The sequence below is a fragment of the Pipistrellus kuhlii genome, unplaced genomic scaffold (assembly GCF_014108245.1).
Source record: "Pipistrellus kuhlii isolate mPipKuh1 unplaced genomic scaffold, mPipKuh1.p scaffold_m20_p_12, whole genome shotgun sequence".
In the NCBI taxonomy this organism is placed as follows: Eukaryota; Metazoa; Chordata; class Mammalia; order Chiroptera; family Vespertilionidae; genus Pipistrellus; species Pipistrellus kuhlii.
In genome coordinates, this window is record NW_023425427.1 from 41,580,802 (window position 1) to 41,607,170 (window position 26,369).

General features: G+C 38.7%; 1 protein-coding gene across 8 annotated transcripts in view; it reads right to left on the bottom strand.

Moving 5' to 3' along the window:
• MPDZ (multiple PDZ domain crumbs cell polarity complex component) overlaps nt 1-26,369 on the bottom strand; it is a 156,514-nt gene that overhangs the window by 113,816 nt on the left and 16,329 nt on the right. For 7 of the 8 annotated variants that reach the window (XM_045580241.1, XM_045580244.1, XM_045580243.1 and 4 more), the window contains exons 2-3: nt 12,136-12,200; nt 9,731-9,897 (exon numbers count right to left, since the gene is read on the bottom strand). In XM_045580241.1, coding sequence (XP_045436197.1) covers nt 9,731-9,897; nt 12,136-12,151 — 183 coding nt within the window. In that variant the 5' untranslated portion in view covers nt 12,152-12,200. Of the gene's footprint in view, nt 1-9,730; nt 9,898-12,135; nt 12,201-24,124; nt 24,129-25,101; nt 25,113-26,369 lie in introns of those variants that run through there. The other variant, XM_045580240.1, reaches the window with a different exon arrangement.

A 26,369-nucleotide genomic window follows, 5' to 3' on the forward strand; every position in this document is an offset into this window, starting at 1 on the left:
CATAATGTTTCCACTTTTCACATTTTCCAGATGACCAATATGATACAAAATTATGCACAGGTTTGAAATATTCAGCCCAGCCAGTGTTGTTCAGTGACTGAGCATCAACATATGAACCAGGAGGTCAAGGGAAAATGTTTTGGTTGCCAGCTTGATCCCCACTGGGGGGCGCGGCGCGCAGGAGGCAACTGATCCATTAATGTCTCTCATCATTGATGTTTCTATCTCTCTCTTCCTCTCCCTTCCTCTCTGAAATCAATAAAAACACATTTAAAATAAAATAAAATATTCAAAGAGCAAGAGAAACAGACTTGACTTTAATAAAATACAAAATTTTAATTGATTTGGTTTCAGATTCTACATTGTAACTAAACTGTGAGAAATCAACCAAAGGACTTTATGCATGCATATAAGCCTAACCAGTGGACAAAGACAACAGGGAGGTGAGGGCATGAATGGGAGGGGTTGGGAAGGTAATGGGGGGATGAGGACAAATACATAATACCTCAATCAATAAATAAATTAAAATGAAAAATAAATAAAATAAAATGGGAATCAGTGTGTGTGTGTGTGTGGGGGGGGGTAATTTAAGAAACTACCAAGAAGATCTTGGTAGCCCTATCAAAGAAAAATAACCACAAGTATCTAAAAAGGCTACATTACAACTTTTCCAAGCTAAATATCTGTGTGACATCGGATTTTCTCTAAATGTATCAACTAAGTAATATCACAAATCCAAACAGATGAACTGTATAAGCAGATATGAAAATCCAGTTGTCTTTATTATGCTACATTAAAGAGATGTGCAAAACATGTAAAGCAATGCCACCCTTCTCATTAATTTATATATATAATATAAAAGGCTAAGTGACCCTCTGACCATCCAACTGCCTGACTAGCTGGTACATATGATGCACAGGGGGCAGACGCTCAATGCAGGAGCTGCTGAGCTGTGGTGACTTAGCAGCTGCAGTTCTTAGGTGACATACCACCTCAGAATCAGAGAAGAGAGAGCCTGATTCCTCAAAAGGTATGCGATTCCACCTTCTGCCATGGGTGCATGAATCCATGCACTGGGCCACTAGTTTTTAAATATCATGGGTTTATTACGGAAAGTTTAAAATTATTAACAAAATCTTTAAATATTTCTCAATTTTAATTTATATCCTCATAAATACATATGTATTAAAAAAAACAAACACATACATAAAGTGCATTGTGGTCCTTAGTAATTTTTAAGAATAAAATCAGATCATGAGACCAAAATGTTTGAGAACTACTGCCTTCGACAATTAAATTTCAATAGGAGAAGGAATATTAAGTGCTTGGTAAGCATCAGGCTTATGCCTTAGAGTTGCTAGATCCATGTTATTTAGTTCCCATTTTACAACTAAAGAAGGAAAAAAAGAGGGTCAATGATCACACACACACACACACACACTCTACATGTGCATTTTCATTTTAAAATATAAACCCTTGCTTATCAAGGATATAATTAAAATATGTTCATTAAGATGTTTATGAAGACAATGAGACAGAACATGACACAGCTTCATGATTAAGACCTGGGTTCTTGAGCCAGCCTCCTGCCTTCAAATACTAGCTGGGCCACTTAACTTCTCTGTGCCTCTGTTTCCCTATCTTTACAATGTGGAAAATAACACTATATACTTCATAATATTGCTGTAGTGATGAAACAGGTAACTGTACAGAATAGTTCACAATAAGAACTTAACACCTACTAATTGCTACGATGAGGAGAAGGAAGAGGAGGGGAAAGAGTAACATCTTCTCAATATGGTTACTATGAGAAAAATTCTGAATTTTCAATGCCACTTCATTTATTTGGCTAATGTATTTATGTTACAAATTAGTTCTCTAATAAGGAAAGATAAATTATTAATGTACAACAGTCTGGATATTTAAAAATATGAATGTATTCATTCATTAAGCAGTCATTTGCTGAGTGTGAGTCAAGTATCTTGTTAGGTAGGAGGCATGCAAAGATGAAAATGGCACGGTTTTCATTCTCAGTAAGTGGACTCCAAACAAACCTGCACTACAATCTTCACTGCTGTGCACGCTAGTGAAGAACAAATGGCAAGTGGAGTGCAGCACAGACACTCAGCCTAGGCATGTGTGTTGACGGGTATTTGCAGAATGTCTTTTCTTTATTTAAATCTCAACACTTCTGTGCTTTCTTAGCAAAACTGCCAAGGGGAAAAAAAATGTAAAAAGAACATAGCTTAAGCAAAAATAATGTTCTTATCAAAAAATGCTGACATAGGAAATTTCTACATCAAAGGGGAGGAGATATCAAAATGAAGTTTATCTAATTTAAATGTCAAGACAAGCAGTAATTCAGGAAATGAAAATTTAGGCAAACGACATGTTAGAATTTTTGCAGTGTTTTTCCTACCAGTCCTACATTTTCAGAAGACAAAATGGATTCACTGTTCACAATCTGCTTAGAGAAAATAAAAATAAAACGAAACCTTACAGGCAAGTATAAATACAAGGGTGTGTAAAAGTGGGTTTACAGTTCATATCAAAAAAGATATGCACGTTGTGATAATTCCAACAGTTTCATTCATTCTGTTTTGTGTAATCGCCACTGTAAACCCCTGTATATAAAAATGAACACATGAAGACTAATATTACTTTGCCATATTTCCTCTCCATCCCACTATCTTCATTTACTTTAAAATTGAGCATAATTATAAATAAAACCAGAATGAAAGTTTTAGTTTATATTTTAAAGGCCCTCTGGTTAAAATGTGGGGGCGGAATTTAAGACAAATGACAATATTAATAAATTTGACAATATTAATAAAATGACAAATGACAATATTAATAAAATGTTTTGCTTAAGTGCAAAAAAGACAAATGACAATATTAATAAAATGTTTTGCTTAAGTGCAATTCTCTTTAGGAAGGCTATTAACTGTTCCCCCCCCAACTTATTTGTTCCTTTATATTAAGAGAATTAAGAGTTTAGAAATAATGCAATTAAAAGTAAAAAGCTATGGGGGGGGGCAATGGTATATGTACAAAGATAATATTTAATAATTAATAAATAAATAAATAGAAATAAAATTAAAAAAGCATTGGCTTCAGGATCAGACAGACTTATATTCTTCTAAATTGACCAGTGAATAATTTTGTGGTCCAGATTAGTTATATAACTCCTTCCTTCCTCCCTCCCTCCCTCCCTCCCTCCCTCCCTTCCTTCCTTCCTTCCTTCCTTTTTAGATGCAGAGAACATTTTAATGGTTGCTATATGTGAGGGTGGTTGGTGAGATGGTGAAAAAAGTGAAGAACTAAGATGTATAAACTGGTAGTTACAAATAGTCGTGGGACAGTAATACATACCATCTTTAAACCCCATTTTCCTCACTGGACAAAATAGAGATAACCCCCACCTACCTCTGAGCTGACGGACTGGTTAAATGAGACAAAGCCCACAGTACATGAGGGCTTCATAAAGGTAACTGTTGTTGCAATAGCTTCAAAGGCGAGCTGCATGTTCTTACATTCTTAGGTTAAAAAACTCCTTTAGGTTATACCCAGTGAATTTCACATTTTTTCCCTCCAAAGAGCATTTAACTTTGTCACAAAAACACTACACAATTAACACCATTTGCTGTTTTAGACACACACGCATACCCAATGGCAAGATGGTGCTGCATTTTAATCCAGCACTGTATAAAAAGCTTGAACAGTGCCTTCTCGCCCAGGATAAAACAAGAATTTCAGTCCGTTCAAAGGCTCTATATTTACAAACTTTTTAGTTAAAGGAACAAACATTTAAAAGCTGTTATTGTACCAAAAATAAAGTATTTTAAATTCCTGCAGTAAATAAACTTTATGGTAAATGTAGCAACATAAGAATCACTTCTTTAAACTTCTCTTAGACCCTGTACTTCAGAATCCCAACACCCAGACGCGTCTCTGGTACCTGGCTGCAACACTCTCCCGTAAAAGTAAAGCCATTTCAGGGATAAGAAAAACCTCTTTTCATTCTCACAAGCAATATGAACTGGGAAGAATTCTATTCCCGTTTTTAGATAATTCCCGTTAATAGGGTCAAGGTTTATTTTCTTTCTTTTTAAAAAAAATATACATTTTTATTGATTTCAGAGAGAAAAGGAGAGTGTGAGAGAGATAGAAAAGTCAATGATGAGAGAGAGAATCACTGACTGGCTGCCTCCTGCATGCCCTCTACTGGGGATCAGGCCCACAACCCAGGCATGAATCATCTCTTAGGAGACCAACTGATGTATTTTACCATTATAACTGATACTCTTATCTATCAAATTGTTATTAAAACTCTGACCTTAACTTTATATTATGTGTCTTTTACTAGAATTTTTAAAATTTGGGAAAATAAAAAAACAACAACAATTAATTGTTAAAATATTGTATCTAATGGGATGGTCAGAAGATAGGATTAATACAATTTCAACTTAATACAATGAAGTTTGTCACAGAAAGCTGAATGCAAAAGAGCAAAGATGGTTTTAAAAAACAAACAAACAAACAAAAAAACAACAACCTTAAACTGCAGAATCCTTCACAATCTGGCTAGAACGTTTCCTTTCTTGGCAAAAGCCTGCACATATTGTTTTTATGATAATACAGGTCTGTATGTGACTGTTTCACAATGTGGCAACCTCAGCCCTGCACACTTGGTAGACTCAACTATTCTGCCTGGGAGGGTTATTTTGTGCAGCCAGGGTGTTCAGCACGCCCATTACATGCCAGGGGTATGCCATCCTCAACCCCAAATTAGGACAATCAAGGATGTCTCCAGACATGGCCAAATGTCCCCTAGCAGGGGAGAATGTAAAATCACACCCAGCTGAGAACTGCTCTATACCCATGTACACACTGTTCCCACTACCTGGAATAATCCCCCCATCTCTGCAGAAAGCTCCCGCTCTGTGTTCAAAATCCATCAAACATGCTATCTCCAATGTGAACTTCAAGTCAAAGTTGCAACCCGTTCCTCTCATGCGACCTACCTCCTTGTTTTTCTATTTGATTCCATAAGACTATATATGTTGTTTTCCTAACTAGATAATGAGAACCTCTACCTTATTCACTACAGTTTATTTATATTTTGGTGCTCAGTAAACGTTTATTATTAAATAATTATGGGCCTTCTTTTATAAAAGCATCCTCCCATTGTCAAGGGAAAATTTGGTTCACTGAATGAGGTCTCACACCAAGCAATATATAATTCTTCATCTTTTTTTGTTTTATTTTGTTTTGTCTTTCCCCTGGGAAATGGAAATTAGATGACATACTCAATTTTAGTAACCCAGGGTCCTGGAAATATCTAGTTCTCTGATAGTTGTAATTGATCTTTGTTTAGATTTATCTTTGAATCAACTGTTAGGCAACATGTGTTGCCATTAGAAGTTTTGTCAAACTTGTTTTTGGAATGTGAACAGTAAAACTTGAAAACAAATAAATATAAACCAAGCAGGTAAAACTTAAAAAGCAAACTAAGGGAAAACTTAGAAACATAGCAATACAAACAAAAAATTTATACCATCAATACCATATTTCAAGGATAAAAATGAGCCTATCCAGTGTGGTTCAGTAGTTGAGTCAACCTATGAACCAGGAGTCACAGTTCGATTTCTGGTTAGGGCACATGGCTGGGTTGTGAGCTTGATCCCCACTAGGGGTATGCAGGAGGCAGCCAACCAATTCTCTCAATTCTCTCATCATTGATCCCTCTCTCTCTCTTTTTCTCTTTCCATTCCTCTCTGAAGTAAATAAAATTGTATTTTAAAGGCATAAAAATGAAAAAGAATATAATGTTCACTAACACAAAAGAGTAATTTCCAACTTGATTTTATGTTATGTCAGTACCTCTCCAGCTTTTTCAAGTGATGTCGAAATTTTCATGGAAAATTTTAGAAAAATCTGGCTTAATTCTGTGTATATATATACATTATACATCTACTAATAGATGATATGTATAGGAGCCAATACTTTTCTGGGAGAAAGCTGAATGAATCAGGAGCCTGGGACTATCAAACAACAACAAAAACAAAATAAGATAGTGTTATCTCTGACAATCTGACAATCATTACAAGGAGAGTCCTCTAGAATATTCAGAGCCTCTGAGATTGGTTTCCACATCAGCAGCTCTTATAACCTGAATTACCCACACTATTTCTTCCATCTTACCATTGGTCTCTGTTGCCATAACTTAAAAAAGAAAAACTCAGCAATATAATTTTTTAAAAATTAGTCCCAAATTTCTATTAACATGGATGGACCTTGAGAACGTTATGCTAAGTGAAATCAGTTGATCAGAAAAAGCTAAGACCATATGATTTCACTCATCTGTGGGATATAAAACTGAAACTCATGAACACATACTGAAGTGTGGTGGCTGCCAGAGGGAAAGAGGTGGAGGGAAAAGGTGAGGGTGACAGGACAACACCTGGCTTTGGGTGACAGGAGAAGATCTTGTAACACAGAAACCCACACCTAAAATCTGTATGTTCATGGTGATCAATGTCATCCCAATCAAGTTAATAAATAAATTTTTAAAAAAATGAATAATTTTTATCCACAATTTTCCCACAAATAACTCAGGGTAAAAGATGTTTGATTTAGTACCTGTGGTCAGTGCATAAGGCAAAGCAATTAATTCATCAGGAAAGTAGTATGCACCTATACAAGACTGGAGAAACATCATAGAATAAATATGCAAATCCAATTTTCTCATGGCTGACAAGTTCCTATTATCAAACTGCTAACGTGTTTATTTGCCCCTCAATGGCTGGATTTTTGTCATGAATACACATTGAGCTCTGCAGTTATTAGCCGTGATGGCTAGGTGACAGGGAGGACACAACTGGAGAATGTGTGCTTGACAGATCATTGACACACAGTCCCATTTCTCTTTTTTTCCTTCTCTTCACTCAACAGGAATCGTGCAGTAGGAAATAAACTGGAGCCATTAGCGATTATTCAGGTTTAATAGCACACATCCTTTTAGCTGGCGGTTAGAACAATGCACAATGTGGCAGAGTTAAACAGAGGCATCAATTATACTCTCAGACCTGTTAATATTTTTGACAATATTTAAATAGCACATCCCTTCAGGGCATGGCTTTCTTTGCCCTCTCAGTTACACACCTGTCAAGTGCTTAATTTGCCAAAGGGAAACAGTTTGATATCTAAAGGCAGTCTTAATACTGAAGAGCAAATTAGAAAAATTAAACATTACTGAATAGAAGTAATGAGGAGGACCTGAGAGGGAAGAAATAGTACGCTTAATTCAATAGTACGCTTAATTCAACATGGCAAGACAGCATCTGTTGGTAAAGCAACAATATGATCATGTTCTCCAATATGCTGCATTTATCTTAAGCTTTTGAATTATTCACTCCCTTCGATTTTGAAAAGTCTGGAGAATTATGGTGGAGAAAAATCAGAAGTGTCAAATATACATATACTAAAAAAAGATGGCGATAGTCACTTGCATCTATAAAATGTGCATACAGATACACCTGAAAAGATAACTTAGGGATAGCCTAAACAAAAGCTAGCCATTGATCACATCTGTGTAGCTACTGGTTTCAAAGCACAAAAAAAACTTCATTCCTTTGATGCACTGTTTAAATAGTAAGCTACACATATTAACAAATTACCAGTTGGAAAAAACTACATGGAAAATTTAAATCTAGCATAAAGTTTAGAATATTTTTGTTTAAACTTTAAAACAAAAACTAATACAAATTTCTGAAATGTTACTTTAGTCATACAGGAAAAAAAAAATCTAGTTCAATACACAAATGAAATTGAATTAGGAAAGAATGGAGACTAACTTGACAATTCAATACAACCGAGAAGCTACCAGGGGTTTTAACAGACGCTAAACGTTTATCAGCTAAGCCCTGCCTTTGGGGGAGGGAGGATGATGGGAGACAGGCTGCCAAGTTAAAAAAGGACAAAGGCTGGGGCTTGGGAGGCCAAGGAAACCGAGTTCTAGATCTGGTCATACAACGTCTCTAAGCTGCTGTTTATCACAAGGTGTGGGCCACATGGCTTCCTTGGTCCCTTACAGTGCTTGGACAGGGGACCACAGAGCCAAAAGGCCAAAGGCACTTAAGACATGCCTGTAAAAGTCATCAACTTCACAGCTTACGTAGTCCTGAAATATGTCAGCGTCGACCATTAACACAACATCACCCTGTATGTGGTCACAGACAAGGAGACTTGATGTTACTGTGCGCCATACATTCCCAAGGAGGGTACATCGGAATCCTGTGGGACCCATCTACCACTTCTACCTGGAAACGGGAAAGCAAGCTCCACAAACACACTTCCGCAGACCTGAGAAGTACAAACACTATTCCGCTCACTTGAGGCTGACTGGAAGGGGTATTTTGACAGTTATCTCATTAGACTTGCAGTATTTCATGACATACTTACTAGTACTTTTTGTTTCAACTTTTCCTCTCATTCTAATCATATCTTTGCACTACACTAAGGGGAGAAGACTTCTGCTCAACTTCACACACTCTAGTTTTCCACATCCTGATCACACCTACATTCAGGATACTGGTATTCCAAAACCTCTAGATAGAAACTCACTAGAGAAAAAAAAATTAAAAATTCTTCTTGATTTATATTTTTGGCTACCAAAATATATAGATTAAGAAGTTTCATGACATTAAACAAATTCCTTCTCTATTGCTACTATTGGTTCTTTTTGCATTTGGCACATTTTTTTAGTTTTTTTGTGTGTGTTTTTTTCATTGGAGCTGTACTGTCAACTGAATTATAAAACTAGTCTTCAAGTTTCATTTTTAAACTTTTAAGGCAGAAGCAGAATGATTGCTAGCAAGCCATCCATTATGATTAAAGTGATGTGAAAAATACTATTGTAGAATGGGAATTAGCTTGGAATTGTGGCATCGGCTGACTTTAAGCCTTGTGAGGATAACCACCACTTTAAAAATATATTCTTTAAACCCTGAGAAATGGCGATTAAAATAAGTAAATCCAAGGAACAGCTGACTTCAATTTTCATTCTGTCATTGCGATATGTTTCGGTTTTAATATAAATGCTAGGACTTTTTAATGCTCATGATTTTTACAGGAAAAAAAACACCACTGTGTTATTACATTTAGAAGTTCTAGTGTTTGTCACCATCTGATGCTGTCACGGAAGGAATTGCTACTTACACTTCTTTAAGAAGTGAGAACTGCAATTCCTCTAACTGATGACAATGTAATTATTCCTTTTACTGTCAAAATAGAGGTGATTTCCCTTCCTCACACACGATTACACATGCAAATCCAGGCTTATCTGAAATCTTGTGAGTGTACTGAATGTCTGAATCTGAAAGAGCAAGACCACAGGAACAATGAGCGGCGGTGATGATGGAAACCAAGTCTACAGCCATCCGCCCTAAACATATTCTACTACCCCCTCCTCCTGGAGGGGCTCATTCTTTAGCATTCACACAGCTTTCAACACAATGTCATATCATCTACAGTAGATAGCAACAGCCTTTACAAAAATAACTGGGGGGGGGAGAAGCCACAGTGAATCCGAGTGTCTCGTTTAGAGGCTTAAATGACTTCATTAACTACTCATTAACACATATAAAAACCAGGTTTTCGGAACCACACTAGCCTTTCCCAAGATCTGTGCCATACCGTGGACGCCTGCTCTGGGTGAAGGATGTCGTACCTGGTCTTTCAGCTGCTGCACAGAGGTCTGGAGGTTCAGAATCTGACTGAAGAGCGGGCTTTGCAAGACTGACTTCAGAAGGTTCAGCTTGTCTTCATTCGCCACGTCCCCACGCTCTCGCAGCTTGGCCTGCAAGCGCTCTGCGGCCTGCAGGGCCCGGGTTTTGTCTACACCGAAGAGCAGCATAGGTCAGTATCAGGATTCAGACGCACACACACATCAACCCATGCTCACCGACATCCTAAAACGATGACTTTATTTTTTATTATTGTTTGAAACATTATAATTAGTAGTACATATGTCTCCTTTTCCCCCCTCTGTCTTACCCCTAGCTTCCCCTTCCCCCCCAGCATAAAAAAATTCCTTTTGAGAGCATAAAAGTGATTCTGAAAAAAAGAGGAACTGAAAGGTGTCATTGTAAATATGTCCCTCCAACCTGGAGGTCTCTCCTAAGAATCTGTTCGGAAGCAGGAGTTAGAGTGTAGGCTACAACACAGTTAAGTGTAAAGTACAGAAACTAAGTCAGATAAAGTATATTTGAGTTCTAAAGCCAGCTACTTGAACTTTTTTAAAAAATATATTTTATTGATTTTTTACAGAGAGGAAGAGAGAGGGATAGAGAGCTAGAAACGTCGATGAGAGAGAAACATCGACCAGCTGTCTCTTGCACACCCGCTACCGGGGATGTGCCCGCAACCAAGGTACATGCCCTTGACCGGAATGGAACCTGGGACCTTTCAGTCCGCAGACCGACGGTCTACCACTGAGCCACACCGGCTTCGGCTACTTGAACTTTTTAATAAAAACTACTGAATACTAAACGTTCTGGGACCTTGCAAATGCTGATATTTTTACCTTTTAAAAATTTTATTTACACACAATAAAAAAACAGAAATATAACTAACTCACAAGTAAATGAATGTGGATAATGTTATAACATCCAAAATAAGACAATTTCACATATTAAGAGGAAAACATTCTATACTTGAGAATTTACCTGAAAATACATCACAATAATGCGTATCTCTTCAAGAGCACCACTTTTTTAAATACTTGAACTGTTTTTCCAAGAATTTAAATAGCAAATTTACATATACTTTATCGCATTATTATATGTACATTATCACCAGATACACTTTTTATAATATTAAAGGAGGAATTATACAGAAACTGGAAATTAAAGCATGAATTAATGTTGACTGTGGGTTCACAAACATATACAAATTTAAACAAGCCATATTTACTCATATGCAGAATTTTAAAAGCAAATAATGATAAAAGAGGCACATGAGAACTTTATTCTGGGTCATATCCTGTCACTTCTTGGAAGGTGTGCAACCCAGTGATAATTTGCAGAATAAAAATTAGAAAGAAATAATTTAAATAACTTAAAATTTCCCCTTTGCTTTTCAAGTTCCTGTGAGGAAATTTTTTATGTGGAAAGCAGTCCTTCTCATGTGGGACTTTAGTGGCAAATGGGTGCTGAAGGAAGTGGACCACCATGCATTTTCTTTTTTTATGATAAGGAATGTGCACTGTGCTCCATGCATTTTCATTACTGGCACAGCATTAGGTATAAAAGTCACAGTAATGATTCCCATAATCAGAAAAACAGTCCCTTCGCCTTTTTTTTACCACCCACTCCCACTCTACCCCTCAACACACACAGCTGCCAGGACACCAGCTGCACTCAACAAGGTGCCAGACAGAAATCCCATACCTTTCCACACTCACACCTGAGGTTCCCTGCAGTAGGTGAGGACTGTGGTGTCAGATGAAGGACAACAGCCACTGGGTGTACCACACCTGACACACCCAAAACTAGTTCCACAAACCAGTTTCTCTAAAGCTAAACAACAATGTAAAAAAATTAACACATGATCTGGGGAAATCTGCATATTTCAACTTAAATGATCTCATGTAGAAATTAAACTGCCTTACATATCACTGAAGCTTGTCAGCCTACATTTTCTTACTGTTATCTTTAGCAACTTAAAAATAAGGACTCAGAAGTATTTTACCTGCTATAAAGTAAAAATATGGCATTGGAAATTATCTTTTTCAGTATTAAAAATACCGTTACACTTTCTGGTGCTATTCAGAAATAAATATAAACCAACATTAGGTTCATATATGAGAAGTGAGTTTACATTAAGCATAAAACCCATAATTAGTAAAACATCTCATGTGCTTTTAACTTTTGCTTATAAATGTTTTATAATACTTCAGATGAAATTGTCCAAATGTAGAAACACATTATCTACCAAAATGCTAGGAGACAATGACTTTTAAAAACTAAGTTATGATAGGTATAATTCTGTTATATAGAACATACTGTTTTTCAAAGATCTCAGTGGAATGAGATTCAATTTTTAAAAAAATAGTCAGAAAGGAATAGATCTTACCTATAGTTTCTAACATTTTCTTATCAAAGTTCAGTGTTCTTCCCTATTCAGCAACCAAAATAGAACTGTAGGGGGAAAAAGAATTAGAATGAAATGGTTATGTTTTATCAAAACTTTAAGATTATACTCTGAAACTATACACACACACACACACACACACACACATATATATATATATATATATATATATATATATATATATATAAAGCCTAAGTGACCGTTACGATCAGTCAACCAAATGACAGGTCGCTATGACGCACATTGACCACCAGGGGGCAGATGCTCAAGGCAGGAGCTGCCCCCTGGTTGTCAGTGCACTTCCACATCCAACCTCCCCCAGCCGGCCAACCTTCCAAGGTCCCTCCTCCTGGCTGGTCCCAATTGGGAGTAGGTGAGACAGCCCTGATCAGCCCTGATCACCAGCCAGGCCCAGGGATCCCACCTGTGCATGAATTCATTACCCAGGCCTCTAGTATATTATAAAAAGCACTTGATGCTATTATAATTCCATTGATCTTTAAAATCTTGTTGACTTATAAGACAGTTTCCTAATAGGCCAAAAAAGTAGAACTAATTCTAAATTACCTTTTATTTGCAGGTAATACTTGCAAAATAAGGCAAAAATGCATCTTTTAAAGAAGATGACAAACGTATACAAATCTTTCTTAAGAGCTCCTCAACATAGAACACTAAAACCTCGGATTCCTTTAAGTATCCTTACCTGTAGAGTAAGCTTACTAGACTCTGCATGAGAAAGTCTGTGGGCAAAAAAAATGACAACATAAAAAGTAGAGGATGCCCTGGCCTTGTATATTCAGTCTTAACTGGGGAGTATTATATAATACTTAACCTGGGATATGATATATCCCAAGTAGAAAGGAACTGTGATACTCAAGCAGAATGTGAGTCACTGCAATATAATACACGAAAGCAGAGATGAAAAACTGGGTACAAGAGTGTTAAATAAAAGGAGATTCTTCAAAGGTTTTCAAAATACCCTCCTGACTATAATATTCTCTTCCTTCCCATTAAAAAAAAAAAAAAAGAAGAAGAAGAAGAAGATAAACACTTCTCAACTCCTTCAATTAATACTGTACATATCTCATCTTTCCCTGACAATACTTATCTGGGCAGTTTAAAGCACATCTCCACTGACAATGCCCACACCACTAGCCCACTTTTAATCTTTGCTGTCCCAGAATTTTTCACAATGTCTCCATAGTTACAGCTACCCTCTGTCTTGTAGGAAACTGAGCCAGTAATTCCGTCAATGGAGAAAATGGATCTCCTTGAGAAGAAACAAGTTTATTATTTCTTTAAGAGAAAATGCATTTAGAAGGAATGGAAGTATGTGATGTATATGAACACATGCATAGACCATTAATGCCTGCAATTAGCCGGGTAATAACAGAGAATACTATTCACTTTCCTTACCTCAATTTAGAATACACTATCTACAACATCAATTCCATTTTAAACAAATAGCTAACCACTGACATCTGTTTTAAAATGTGCCCTCATCTTGGCAGGTTTTGCTCAGGCAGGCGTCCTCAAACTTTTTAAAGTGGGGGCCAGATCATGATCCCTCAGAGAATTGGAGGGCCGGACTATATGAACTACTAATTCCTACTGTAACACCTCGGCTGCGCTCACTGCCCAAAAAACCTGGCGGGCCGGATCAGACTCCTCTGCGGGCCGCATGTGGCCCGCCGGCCGTAGTTTGAAGACCCCTGGTAGAGTGTTGGCCTGCAGACTGAAGGGTCTTGGATTCAATTCCTGGTGTAGAGCATATACCTCAGTTGTAAGTTCAATCCCTGGCCCCAGTAGGAGCACGTGCAGGAGGCAACCAATCAATGTGTGTCTCTCACATCAATGTCTCTCTCCTCTCTCCTCTCTCTATCGTCTCTCTCTTGTTCCATCCTTCCTCCCTTTCATTCAATTTCACTTTGTCTAAAAACCAATAGAGAAAATATCCTTGGGCAAGGACAAAAAATAAAATAAAATAAAATAAAAAGTGCCGTAACGAGAGGACATTAGCTCTAGCCTGGAACTGAATTGTGGTGTGGCCTTGAGCAAGGAGCCTCGCATCCGAACCTTAGTTTCATAGAAAACACTCTTACTCATTGTGTATCCTATATAATAAAACGGTAATGCAAATCGACCAAAGGGTGGAACGACCGGTCATTATGATGCTCACTGACCACCAAGAGGTTCAACACAGGAGCTGCCCCAGCCCGCAGCCCTGATCAGGCAGGCTCCAATTGGGAACGGGGAACCAGGGGTGGATGGCGGGCTGCGCCAGGCCAAGACCCCGCCCTGCCAGTGGCCCCACACACAGAGGGCAACTGGCATTGGGGACAGGGACAGTAGGCAGGAATGGCCAACCTCTTGGTCCCTCCCCTCTGGCCGGCAGGCTCCAATACCAATGGTGAATGGGGAACTGGTGGTGGGTGGTGAGGGGGGGTGAAGGGGAAGGCCAACTGTCAGCAGTCAGGGAAGATGGCCCTGATTGCAGACCAGGCCTAGGGACCATACCCGTGCACAAATTCTGTGCACCAGGCCTCTAATACTATGATAAATGAAATAAATAAAATCTACCAATTTCCAGATCACTACATAAATCGTAACTATGAAATATATATTCAGGATTAATGCTGAGCCCATATAGATGAGCAGTGCAATATCAGGCTCCAATGACATGATTTCATGGGAAAATGCAGCAAGATCTTATTTTAGCAATATCTTATATAGTCATATTTTTTTTTATTGTTACTGACAAGGAGACTGTAACATTCCATCATAAAAGAGCATACAATTAATTTCCCCACACCTCAAAAAAGTTACTAATGTCTGACAATTAAAAAGTATAAGTGCAGATACTTCAATATAAAGAAGCCCAGCTCTACATAGGTATATTGAATTAACTTACCCATAGGAAGCATGGTAGCAATGAAAGAGCATGGCTTAGGGAGTCTGATGATTTCAGCCTGACCACTTACTACATGTGTCTAAGCTACTTATGTATCTTTTCTGAACTTGAAAATCTCTAATTCACATGAATGGTATTCATAAAGTTTGGAAAGGGTAAAATGATATACATAGGTACTAATTTATTATTATAGCCACATCTTGGTATACACAATAACATCTGGTTCTATTCTATTTCCCTTATAAAACATTACCTTCAGAAAGATAGGCAGTATGGACAGTATGGGCATGAGGTAGAGGGGGCGGTGCTCTATGAATTCAGAGGCCACTGATTTAGGAGTCTACAGAGAAAGAGCAGTCAGTTCCCAACTAAGAAAAACACTGACATCCGAGTTCATCTATAAGTCTGTTATGTGAAAAAACAAATTACTTTTTCAGATAAATATTTATCTTCATAGTTTTTTTAAAGGCTCAAGCTGCAAGTCGCTGTTATTAGCACTCAGATGAGAGCCCCATGCCTCTGGATTTCAGGGATAGAAAATTAATTTCAGTTTATCTGATCTGTTCTGATGTCCCTAAAATAAATGACTTTGTGTGTGTGTGTGTGGTTTTCCAGATTTCACCATTATTAACCATGGCAGAGTCAAGATATTTTTAAAAAATGTGTTCCTGTGTCCTATACAGCTATCCCAACGATTCAGTTCTAAATATAAAGCAACTCATTTGTAATCACAGACTTTTTGAGATGCAGAGCTGGAGTCTACTCCCATCACACTGCAGACACGACTCCTCCAGCTTACCCTTTCGCCAGCCCACCATCACCCTTCTCTCAGTACCCATCTCAGCACTACTTGGAAGTAGACGGTATCTGAGTGGTAGCAGTGGGTCATAGTCAGTGGATAAGACTTTAAAAAGATGCAACACATGCCAGAAGAATGCCACGTTCTGAAGGTTTTTTCAGGGCAATCCCTGTGACCAGTGAGGATGATGAATCAGGGGCAGTAAAGAGAAGAAACGAGATGTGGATACAATAGCAAAGTAGTCAGCACTAATGCTAAAGTAGAAGTAGTGATAGTAATAATAGCAGCAAAGGCAGCACCAGCCACAAGCTGGGCCCTGTTCAAAGCACATTACACAATTTAGTGCTTTAGCCCTCACCTCATCCATACACTTTGAGGAAACTGAAGCACAGAAAGGTTAATTAGCTTGCCCAAGGTCATACCACTGGTAAGTGATGGAGCCAGGATTGCAGCCCAGGCAGTGTGGCTCCAGAATTAACAATTTAACTTCCCCAATATCCTACCTGTTGACAGGGAGAAAATTCACCTTACCATTCTCATTCCTCTTTCCTAGTTACATTTGAATTTCAGATACATTAAAAAACAAACAAACAAACAAACAAAAAACCTGAAGTGTAAGTATATCCCATGCAATACTTGGGACATATTTATACTAACCACTAAGTTACTGATTGCCTAAAATACAAATTTAGCCCTACCTGGTTTGGCTCAGTACATAGAATGGTGGCCTGCAGACTGAAGGGTCCCGGGTTCAATTCTAGTCAAGGGCACAGGCCCGGTTGTGTGCAGGAGGCAGCCAATCAATGACTCTCTCATCACTGATTTATCTAACTCTCTCTCTCTCTCTCCCTTTTTCCTTTTCTCTCTGAAATCAGTAAAATATATTTGAAAAAATAAAAAAGTGTGCAAAAACAACTCAAATTTAAATAATTTTTAAAATCCGAATTTAACTTGGTATCCATATTTTACCTAGAACCTTACTTATCTATAGATTAGAAGCCCGATGCACAAAATTTGAGCACAGGGGAGGGAGGTCCCCTCATCCCAGCCTTCACCCTCTCTAATCCAGGACCCCTCAGGGGATATCTCTCTCACAATCTGGGACCACTGGCTCCTAAGTGTTCACCTGCCTGCCTGCCTGCCTGACCCTAACTGCCCCCCCTGCTGGCCTGGTCAGCCCCAACTGCCCCATCTGCTGAAGTGGTAACCCCTAACAGCCCCCTGCCAGCCTGGTCATCCCTACTGTCCCCCATACTAGTATGGCCACCCCTAACTGCCCTGCACCAGCCTGGTTGCCCCTCAATGGCCCCCTCTGCCAGCCTGGTTGACCAACACTGCCCCCCCCCCTTCCCGCTGCTGGCCTGGATGCCCCCAACTATCTGTCCTGCAGGCCTGGTCACCCCATGCAGCCTGCTGCTCAGTCTTTTGGTTGCCCCTCAGTAACCCCCCCACACACACACCCTCACCCCCAGCCAGCCTGGTTACCCCACATAGCCTGTTCAGTCATCTGGTTGTTTTGGATATGACAATCACTCAGCCTTTTATATATATAGAGTACCTTAGAATAAACCTCAAATTTCCAAAATAGTTTTTAAGGTCTTTATGATTCCTGCAAAACTTTAACATAATGTCAAAATTGCCAAATCCTTTAGAAATCTCTAAAGACGTTAGCTGTGATACCATAGAATTCTCCAACGATGGGCCAGTAAGACCAGTATCAGCAGAGGATAAATATCAAGTAGGATATTTGGTTTTACTGATAAACGGAAACTTAATAAATGACTAGTCATTTTACTTTTCAACAAGCTGTACTGGTAATGTGTAGGCACAGCTTTTATGTAGTAGACAATCAGTGCTTGAGACATAAAACAAACCATTCTGCCCAATGCAGATTATATGGCAACTAACAAGTGAAAATATGTTTTAGGCTGAAAATAACTCTACTAAGAGAAACTGTCCCAAATGCATACCATTTTCTAGTTTTCTTAAACGATTGGGACTGTAAAAGGAGCACAACAATCAAAGCTGGCTGCGACGTTTGCGGCTTGTCAAAGTCGCTCAGCATTGGTCCCATTCATAGCTGCACGGGCACCACCTGAAGTCAGCAGCGAAGGCAAGGCTGTAGTCATTTGCAGGCAGTTTGTCATATAATCAACTGACCATGACAACAAAACTTACAGTCAAAATTCATATTCTAGTATAATGTGACTGAATGAACTATTGCTCCAAAAACATGGAATGACCCACTACCCACCAGCATCAAGCATTCATCCAACAGAAAACACTCAGCCATTTAGCATCTGTTCTGAACTTCTCCCTCGTTCTTATAGGCTTGATTGAAAAATCATTCACAAACAATATCTTTATTTCCAAGTTGACATTTATGAATTTTTTAATTCCTTCAATAACAGAATTTATTAAACTCTATTTTACACTACCCCCCCCCACACACACACACCAAAGACAAGCAGGTATCAAGAACCTTGCCTTTACAACACACTGTAAATACTGTTTAATAGCCTTGCCTTCCTTTATAAAATGGAAAGATAAACCACTTGTCCAAAGTGAAAATGCGGAAGAGGGTACAGGGGTCCCAGGGTTAAAAAAGAACTCAAATTCTGTTACTTACTGATTCAACAACACATGAGCTACTACCTACATGAATGGCATGCTGTGGGTGGCAGAGTTAGAGACATGAGGAGGACACAGTCTGGGGACTCACAGGCCAAGTGACTAAAGGAAAAAACTAGTAAACAGACACGTAGAAGAAAACAAGGACACCAAACCAGAACCGAAAAGCTTCTGAGACCCCTGCCCAGGGTCCTGAAGAACAGGCAGGATCTGGGACAGAAGGAATAATGAAAGCCCTCCCTCCTGTAGGCCAGGGTGCACCATGCCTTCTGAGAACTGCAAGGAGGTTCACACACCTGGGTTGGGGCTGAAGGAAAAGGAAGGGCAGAGGCAGAGGTGATGAGGCTGGAAAGGTGGGTACAGATGAAATCACTGAGGACCCTGCACACCATGCTTAACCAGCTCAAATATTTGATTTTGAAGTTTATTTTGTTACAGTGAGTTATTTTATTTCAGAAAGGCCCGCTCTGATAATGGTGTGGAAGACTTGTAAGAAGCAAGAGAAACTGACAAAAAAAGAAAGTTAGGGAAGAGATATTTTTTTAAAAATGGAGATGAAAGTGAAAAGTAAATAAAAATGGAGACAAATTTAAGAATTAAGTGCTATAAGTAACAGGACCTGACAATGTGGATGTAATGAAGATGAGTCCAGCATGAATTCCAGCTTTCCTGCTTGAGTTGCTGATTGAACGGTAATACCAATCGCCTACATAAAGAATATATAAAGCCTAGCAGGTCAGTGGCATGACTGTGCTAGAAATAAAATCTGTCCTTATCAAGAGTTTCAAAGGCTGAATTATTGTACCTTACAATGATGCTATGACTTGAACTGTATGCCCCCAAAACTCACATGTTGAAGCTGTAACCTTCCATGTGATTGTTTCTGGAGATAAGACTTCTAGGAACTTGTAAGAAAGAGATAACCCCCTCTCCCGCCCTCCCTCCTGCCTCCCCTGCAAACACCAAAGATAGGCCGAGTGACCGTCCACAAGCCAGGAAGACAGTTCTCCCAGAAACCAAAACCTGCCAGATCTCATGGCAGACTTCCCAACCTCCAGAACCAATCAATCAAATTGAGGAAATCAATTTCTGTTATTTAAGCCACCCAGCCTATGGCATTTGCTATGGCAACCCAAAATGAGCAGGTCTGGGCAAAAGTAGGTTTACAGTTGTGAATATGCCACACACAAAGTTTATTCTTGTATTATTAGTTATTGTATTATTTCCCGTGGACAACTATAAACCTGCTGTTGCACCTGCCCTGTAGATTTCAACTTTCCCACAGTTCCTACTCCAAGAAATACATTATTGCACACTGTGCTATGCCCCTCTCCTCCGACCAGAACCAGTGGAACAAGGGTTTGGGCTCCTTACCCAAAGGAAGACAATCTAAGTGCTGATCTGAAAAGCAGAAGGGGGTAGAGTCTCTACTGGGAACTTAAGAAGAGAAACATTCAGAGAAAACAATAACTAGTGGTGGAGCCAGAGCTGAAAAGATGGAAGGAGGATGAGCAAAGGAGGAAGAGGCACACGCAAGCCTGAGTTATGAGAGAACAAAACAAGTCAGTTGATAAGAGATAGAAGAACACAGCTTGGGAGACTCAACACAGTCAATGGGGTGGAAACGGGCTGATTGGTCCCTACGATGCAGTCACTGGCACTCATTCTTACAATGAACTCCATCTGGCAACAGGTAATTAGTGTAAGGCTCTTTCTTCCACTCAAACAACCTGTTTGGTAAAGCAGCATACCATCACATCCCAAACAAAGCAATCCCCTCAAGCATTCCAGCTTAAGAAGTGCCCTTTCTCCATGTGAACACTCTACTTCAATAAAAGGAGCTATAAACAAAGATAACTATGATATAAAATAATTAAGTATCCTTAATTTCATCAGAAAAATAAGGCACAGGGTAGCTGCTATTATGGCAGATGAATAAAATGCTATGAAGTATTCCGTTTGATCAGTGCCTAAGAAAAGCCCTCAGGTTTCAACTAAACAAACATTCATCCACTACTGAAATAGTAAGTCTAGATCCGATTGATAAGGTTTCATTCTACAAAATGAAACCACAGTAACAGAGCAACATTTTAAATAATGATGTTTTTAGCAAAAATATTCCAGACATGGGAGGCTAGAAGTAATAGTTTCACTGCAAGCTCCCCTAGAAATAGAAGTCAAATATCTATGTCAAAATTTAAAAAAACACTAGCCGAAGCCGGTTTGGCTCAGTGGTAGAGCATCGGTCTGCGGACTGGGAGGTCCCAGGTTCGATTCCGGTCAAGGGCATGTATTGTACATTGGTTGCCGGCACATCCCTCAGTAGGAGGTGTGCAAGAGGCAGCTGGCTGATGTTTCTCTCTCATTGACGTTTCTGGCTCTCTATCTCTCTCCCTTCCTCTCTATTAAAAATCAATAAACTATATTTTTTTTAAAAAAATTTTTAAACACTAAAAAATCTGTAATTTATAAACCAGAAGGGGAAAAGATGAAATAAAGACTAAAACAATCTACAAGAGGTGGAGAACAGAGAAAATCAAAACAAAACAAACAAACAAAGCCAAAACAGTAAACACAAAAACAAGGCAACTGAAATAAATCTAGATTTCCGTATTCATAATAAATACTAATGGGTCAGACTCATTAAAGAATAGATTCATAATGCAGATGTCAAAATGAAACTGAGCCCTGGCTGGTTTGGCTCAGTGGACTGAAGGGCCCCTGGTTCGATTCCTGTCAATGGCATATGCCTGCATTGCAGGCTCAAACTCCAGTAGAGAGCATGCAGGAGGCAGCAGATAAATAATTCTCTCTTCATTGATGCTTCTATCTCTCTCTCTCCCTCTCCCTTCCTCTCTGAAGTCAATAAAAATATATATAAAATAAGACTCCAACTTTTAAAAAATTTGTTTAAAAATGAAACTGAGATTTGCAGAATAAGTATAGTTTGATATCATTTATCTATATTTGCAAAATGTATAAAATAATATATGCTACAGATAAATATGTACCTATTAAAATCTACATTTGACATTTTTCATAATAAAAATTAGGAAATACTCTATTACAGAGATTTTCAACCTTTCTTTATCTCATAGCAAATATAAACTAATTACTAAAATTCTGCAGCACACCAAAAAATATATTTTTTTACAATCTGACAAAAAAAAAAAAACACCACACACAAACACACACCTAAAACAAAAAACAAGCAAACAAAACAAAACACGGTATACTTTTGATTCATTGACACTGGATGGTTATTGCTGTTAGCTGTTGTCATTTTTTTTTTTCCACAATCTAAGAGAAAAGAGGTTAGTGCCCCTGACTATAATAGTCAAGTACTACATTTTAAAAATTCTTGTGGCATATGAGTATACTCCCTAGAGCCACATCAGTTGAAAATCACTGCTCTAATATGAAAAAGTGGCATATTAATCCACAGTTTGCAGACATACATAAATCAAAATCATTACTTTGACCAAGAATCCACATACTCTAACCAAATTTTGGTAAAAATAATATCTCATTCCTTTCTTAGGAATTTCCTAAAATGGACAAGAAAAACCAAACCTGTTGCAAAGAAAAACATATGTAACACAAAAGTGAAAATATTTTATGATAGCCATACTTATACAACAAATTTATGTATACTAACATGTTCACTAAATCATTTCGGTTTTGAAAGTTACTTCCTTTCATTTTTAAGATTGTTGGCCTGAGATAAAAGGTTCGTTGTCTTTTTAAAATTATACATGTTCTTACCTTAATTGCAGATTCCTTAAAGCACAAAATAGCTCTATAAAGACATTTTACTAGATTCACAGACATTTCCAGGATAACTAAATATATTTTGGGATGCTTTTGAGTTAAACTTCCTTATTTATTGCTCACACCCAACTATGAAGTCAATTTTAGAATTAGTCCCCCAAAACATATAGTTCACTGACAAGCTAAAGCTCACTGAGGTATGGTTAGATTAGTTGTATGTACTCTGCAATTAAAATCTCGGCTGCTATTGTTAATCAGCTGCCTATATGAAAGACTGAACTTTCATTTTTTAAAGATATTACACAAATCTATTCCATGATCTATTGTATTTATTTCCTTCCTCCTCCACCCTCACCTAGGATTTTTTTTTTTTAAATAAGCAAAATGAATACATAGATACACGTTAGATAACTATGGATTCCAATATTTTCTCTCTGGACACCCTTTTACATATTTTCTATCTATAATGTTCGCTCTTAATACAGCCTTATAGGACAGGGGCCCTCAATGGCTAATTCACACTAAACATGATGACTCAGAGAAAAGATTTAGATGCCTCTGGGAATGAAGATTTAGACTCTTGTGCTTTCTCACTCAAGTTAAACTGAGGGGACTCAGGTTTCTTGGGCAGTTTGCCCGTTGTTACCCCATTTTCGGTGCTAAAGACCAAGATGCAACAGGCCCCCATGCTTTGTAGGAGGAATGCAGAGGATTCCTCCAAGGGCTGTCCTTGCAGGCAAACCACGGAGGCGGCTAAAGCACTCAATCCAGCCACATTCTATCCCTGGGGAAACAAAAACTGTGCACAGGGATTAACTCCCGGCCACAGAATTCCCAGGTGCAATTCCTCCACTGCCAACAAGCTCTCCGGCAAAACTGCTTTGGGTCTCCGCCTCCTGCCCTTTTGCTGCCTGCAGCGAGGCAGCTCCCCAGTGGGCCCAGGGAGGCCATGCCCCTGGTCGTTAGACAAAGCAGGGGTACTCAGTGTCCCCTGGAGACCCATCAGGAGGGCAGCTGCCCTGTGGTAGGGCTTGCCAGTTGCTGAAGGAGTTAACCGTTCAGAAGACCTGTCATTTCTCAGCCCCCCTCCCAGACACAGGATTCTCACTGAATTTGTGAGGTCTCCATGTTGATATGGGGCAGAACAATATGTGGATTTGTCAGTTGTGACTGAATGATTCCTCGGGATAAAGTCTTAAAACAGCGATTTCCAACCCTTTTTTTTTTTTTTTTTTTTTTTAATCTCATGGCACACATAAACTAATTACTAAAATAATACAGCACTTGCCAAAACCAGTTTGGCTCAGTGCCTAGAGCATCGGCCTGCGGATTGCAGGGTCCCAGGTTCGATTCCGGTGAAGGGCATGTACCTTGGTTGTGGACACATCCTCAGTGAAGAGTGTGCAGGAGGCAGCTGATCGATGTTTCTGACTTTCTATCCCTCTCCCTTCCTCTCTGTAAAAAATCAATAAAATATATTTTTAAAAATAAAATAAAATAATACAGCACTAAAATAAAATATTTTATATTTTTTGCTGATCTGACAAAAAGCCAAAAACATAACAACAAAAACTAGGTATAACTTTAATTCATTCACACCAAACAGCTGTTGCTGTGTTGTCTGTTGTCTTTTTTTTAATTTGACAATCTAAGGGAAAAGAGGTCAGTGCCATGACCAAATAGTCAGTATTGAATGTTTTCAAAATTCTTGCATCCACACCAGATGAAAATCACTCTCCTACAGTGTAGTGAACAGGAACCACTTTTCTAATACAGACAAACCTGTGGAACTGGGAGGTGGGAAGGTAGAACAAAATATTATAACCTTACTGCTTCAACCTATTTCCCCACCCAACTACCTCACTTCCATGCCCTTCTCCAAAGACTACTTCCTAGGGCTTTTCCCCATAGGTTTTAAAGTCACTCTACACCCCCCTCTTTATCCCCCCCCCCCCCCCCGCCCCATTTCCCTATTATCGCTCCAAATCATTTCTCCCATTCTGGAATCTTTTCTACAAAAATTATGAAGAGAGCCGTCTGTCATGTCGCCTACTTAGTATTAACCAAGCTGTAAGAACTACAAATAGATATTTTTATCCTTCCCCATCAATCAGTGCCTCCTTAATTCAGTTTGTGCCTTTCATAATTTCCCTTTGCTGAATTTGGACAGGAATAAAGATCAAGTTTCAAACCTTACTTTGAAAAAGACAGGCTCAAATTTCTGACAGGAAATCCTCTGGGAAGAAAACAGCACGCTGGAGTGATGTCTATCGTGGCTGTTTTTATTTTTTATTTTTTAATATATTTTATTGATTATTTTACAGAGAGGAAGGGAGAGGAATAGAGAGTCAGAAACATCAATGAGAGAGAAACATGGATCAGCTGCCTCCCATACACCCCACAATGGGGATGTGCCTGCATCCAAGGCACATGCCCTTGACCAGAAATGAACCCTGGACACCCCCCCACCCCCCCCACCCCAGTCCACAGGCTGACACTCTATCCACTGAGCCAACCCGGTTTTGGTGAACATGGCTGTTTTTCTTTCCTGCACCATGTCTGTGGGGACCAGTGGTCTGCACCCCCACTGGGTTTAGTGTTAGCTCTTTGCTCTGAGAAGCACCACACATGTACTGAGATACTGAGAAGGGCTCATGAATGATCTCTTTCTCTGCAATACTTTTCATGGAGCAATTTAGAACTCTTCAATTCATCCAGAAGAAGTCATTTCAAATTTATCTGAAATTATTAATGCTTAATAAAGTATTAATGCTTAACAAATTGTTAATGCTTAATAATTTCTTATCTGAAGACATAAAATTTTGTGCGCTTTTACTCATTTTAAAGCATAACTTGCTAACACATTTCACAGATGTAGAAATGCAAGGTCAAAGAGATGACTAACTTTCTCAAGGTCACGTAATTTGGGCATTTTATTAAGCAACTATATTTCTGCAGCCATTATTATGTGGGGGTACTGAAAGTCTATGTAATAAAACATCAACAAGTACCTGAACATTTCAGCCAAAAATAATCTAATTCAGCTCCAAGAAAATTTGCAGGTAGAGAATAAATAAGAAATTATAGGCTTAAAAGCCTTATTACTCTATCAGATTGGGTGTGTTTCCTGAGTAGATTCCCTAAGTAAGAAACTGTTTAAATTTCCATGCCACTTTGCTGGTTAAAAACAAATAAGAACCAACAACAATTTTATTCCTCAGTTACAAATTTATCACCAAATACTCCCTTCAAGAGGTCACAGTTTTCAAATATATATTTCAAATATATATTTCACCCTTGGATGTCTAAAATGTAGGTTTGGTTGGAACACAAATGGAAGCAGTCATTTATTTGACATGTCTACAAACTGCTATTCAATAAAAACTAATGATAACACTATATTTAAGAATTGATTGCTATTGCATCTACTGTAATAATGATTTCTCTAGAGCACATGTGTCAAACACAAGGCCCGCGGGCCAAATCCGTCCCGCCAGGCCTTGCAATGTGGCCCGCACCGCGCTGTCATCACTGCACTCCGCTGCTTTCCATCACAATGACAGTTTATGACTGTTCAGTAAACCATTCGGCCCACGATTTAGGCTGGATTTTAGATTTTGGCCCCTTCTCTGATTGAGTTCGACACCCCTACTCAAGAGTATAAAATCGTTTCTGTGAGATTTTTAGACAATCAACCACCATTCATTTTATTGTTTGAAAAAGCTTTCACATCTCCTTAAACAGAGCATGTGGTTTGCACACATGCATTTCCCTACAACCTAACTCCAGCTTTGTATTAGCTCCCTCCAATTTTCATGTGAGAATATTGAGGCTCAGAGAGATCAAGTGTTTTCCTTCCATTCATGAAGCTTATAACAGAGCAAACGTTTAAAGCCTACCCAATTCTGACTGACATCAAAGTAAGTCCCTTCCACCAAATCACAGTTCTAGGCTCTAACAATAAAATTAAAGGAAAGCAAGTTCTGGTTGGTTTGCTAAGTGGTTAGAGCAACAGCCAATGGGACAAAGGGACAAGGGTTCAATTCCCAGTCAAGACCAAGCATGTGTTGTGCAGAAGGCATGCAATTGATGTATCTCTCTCAC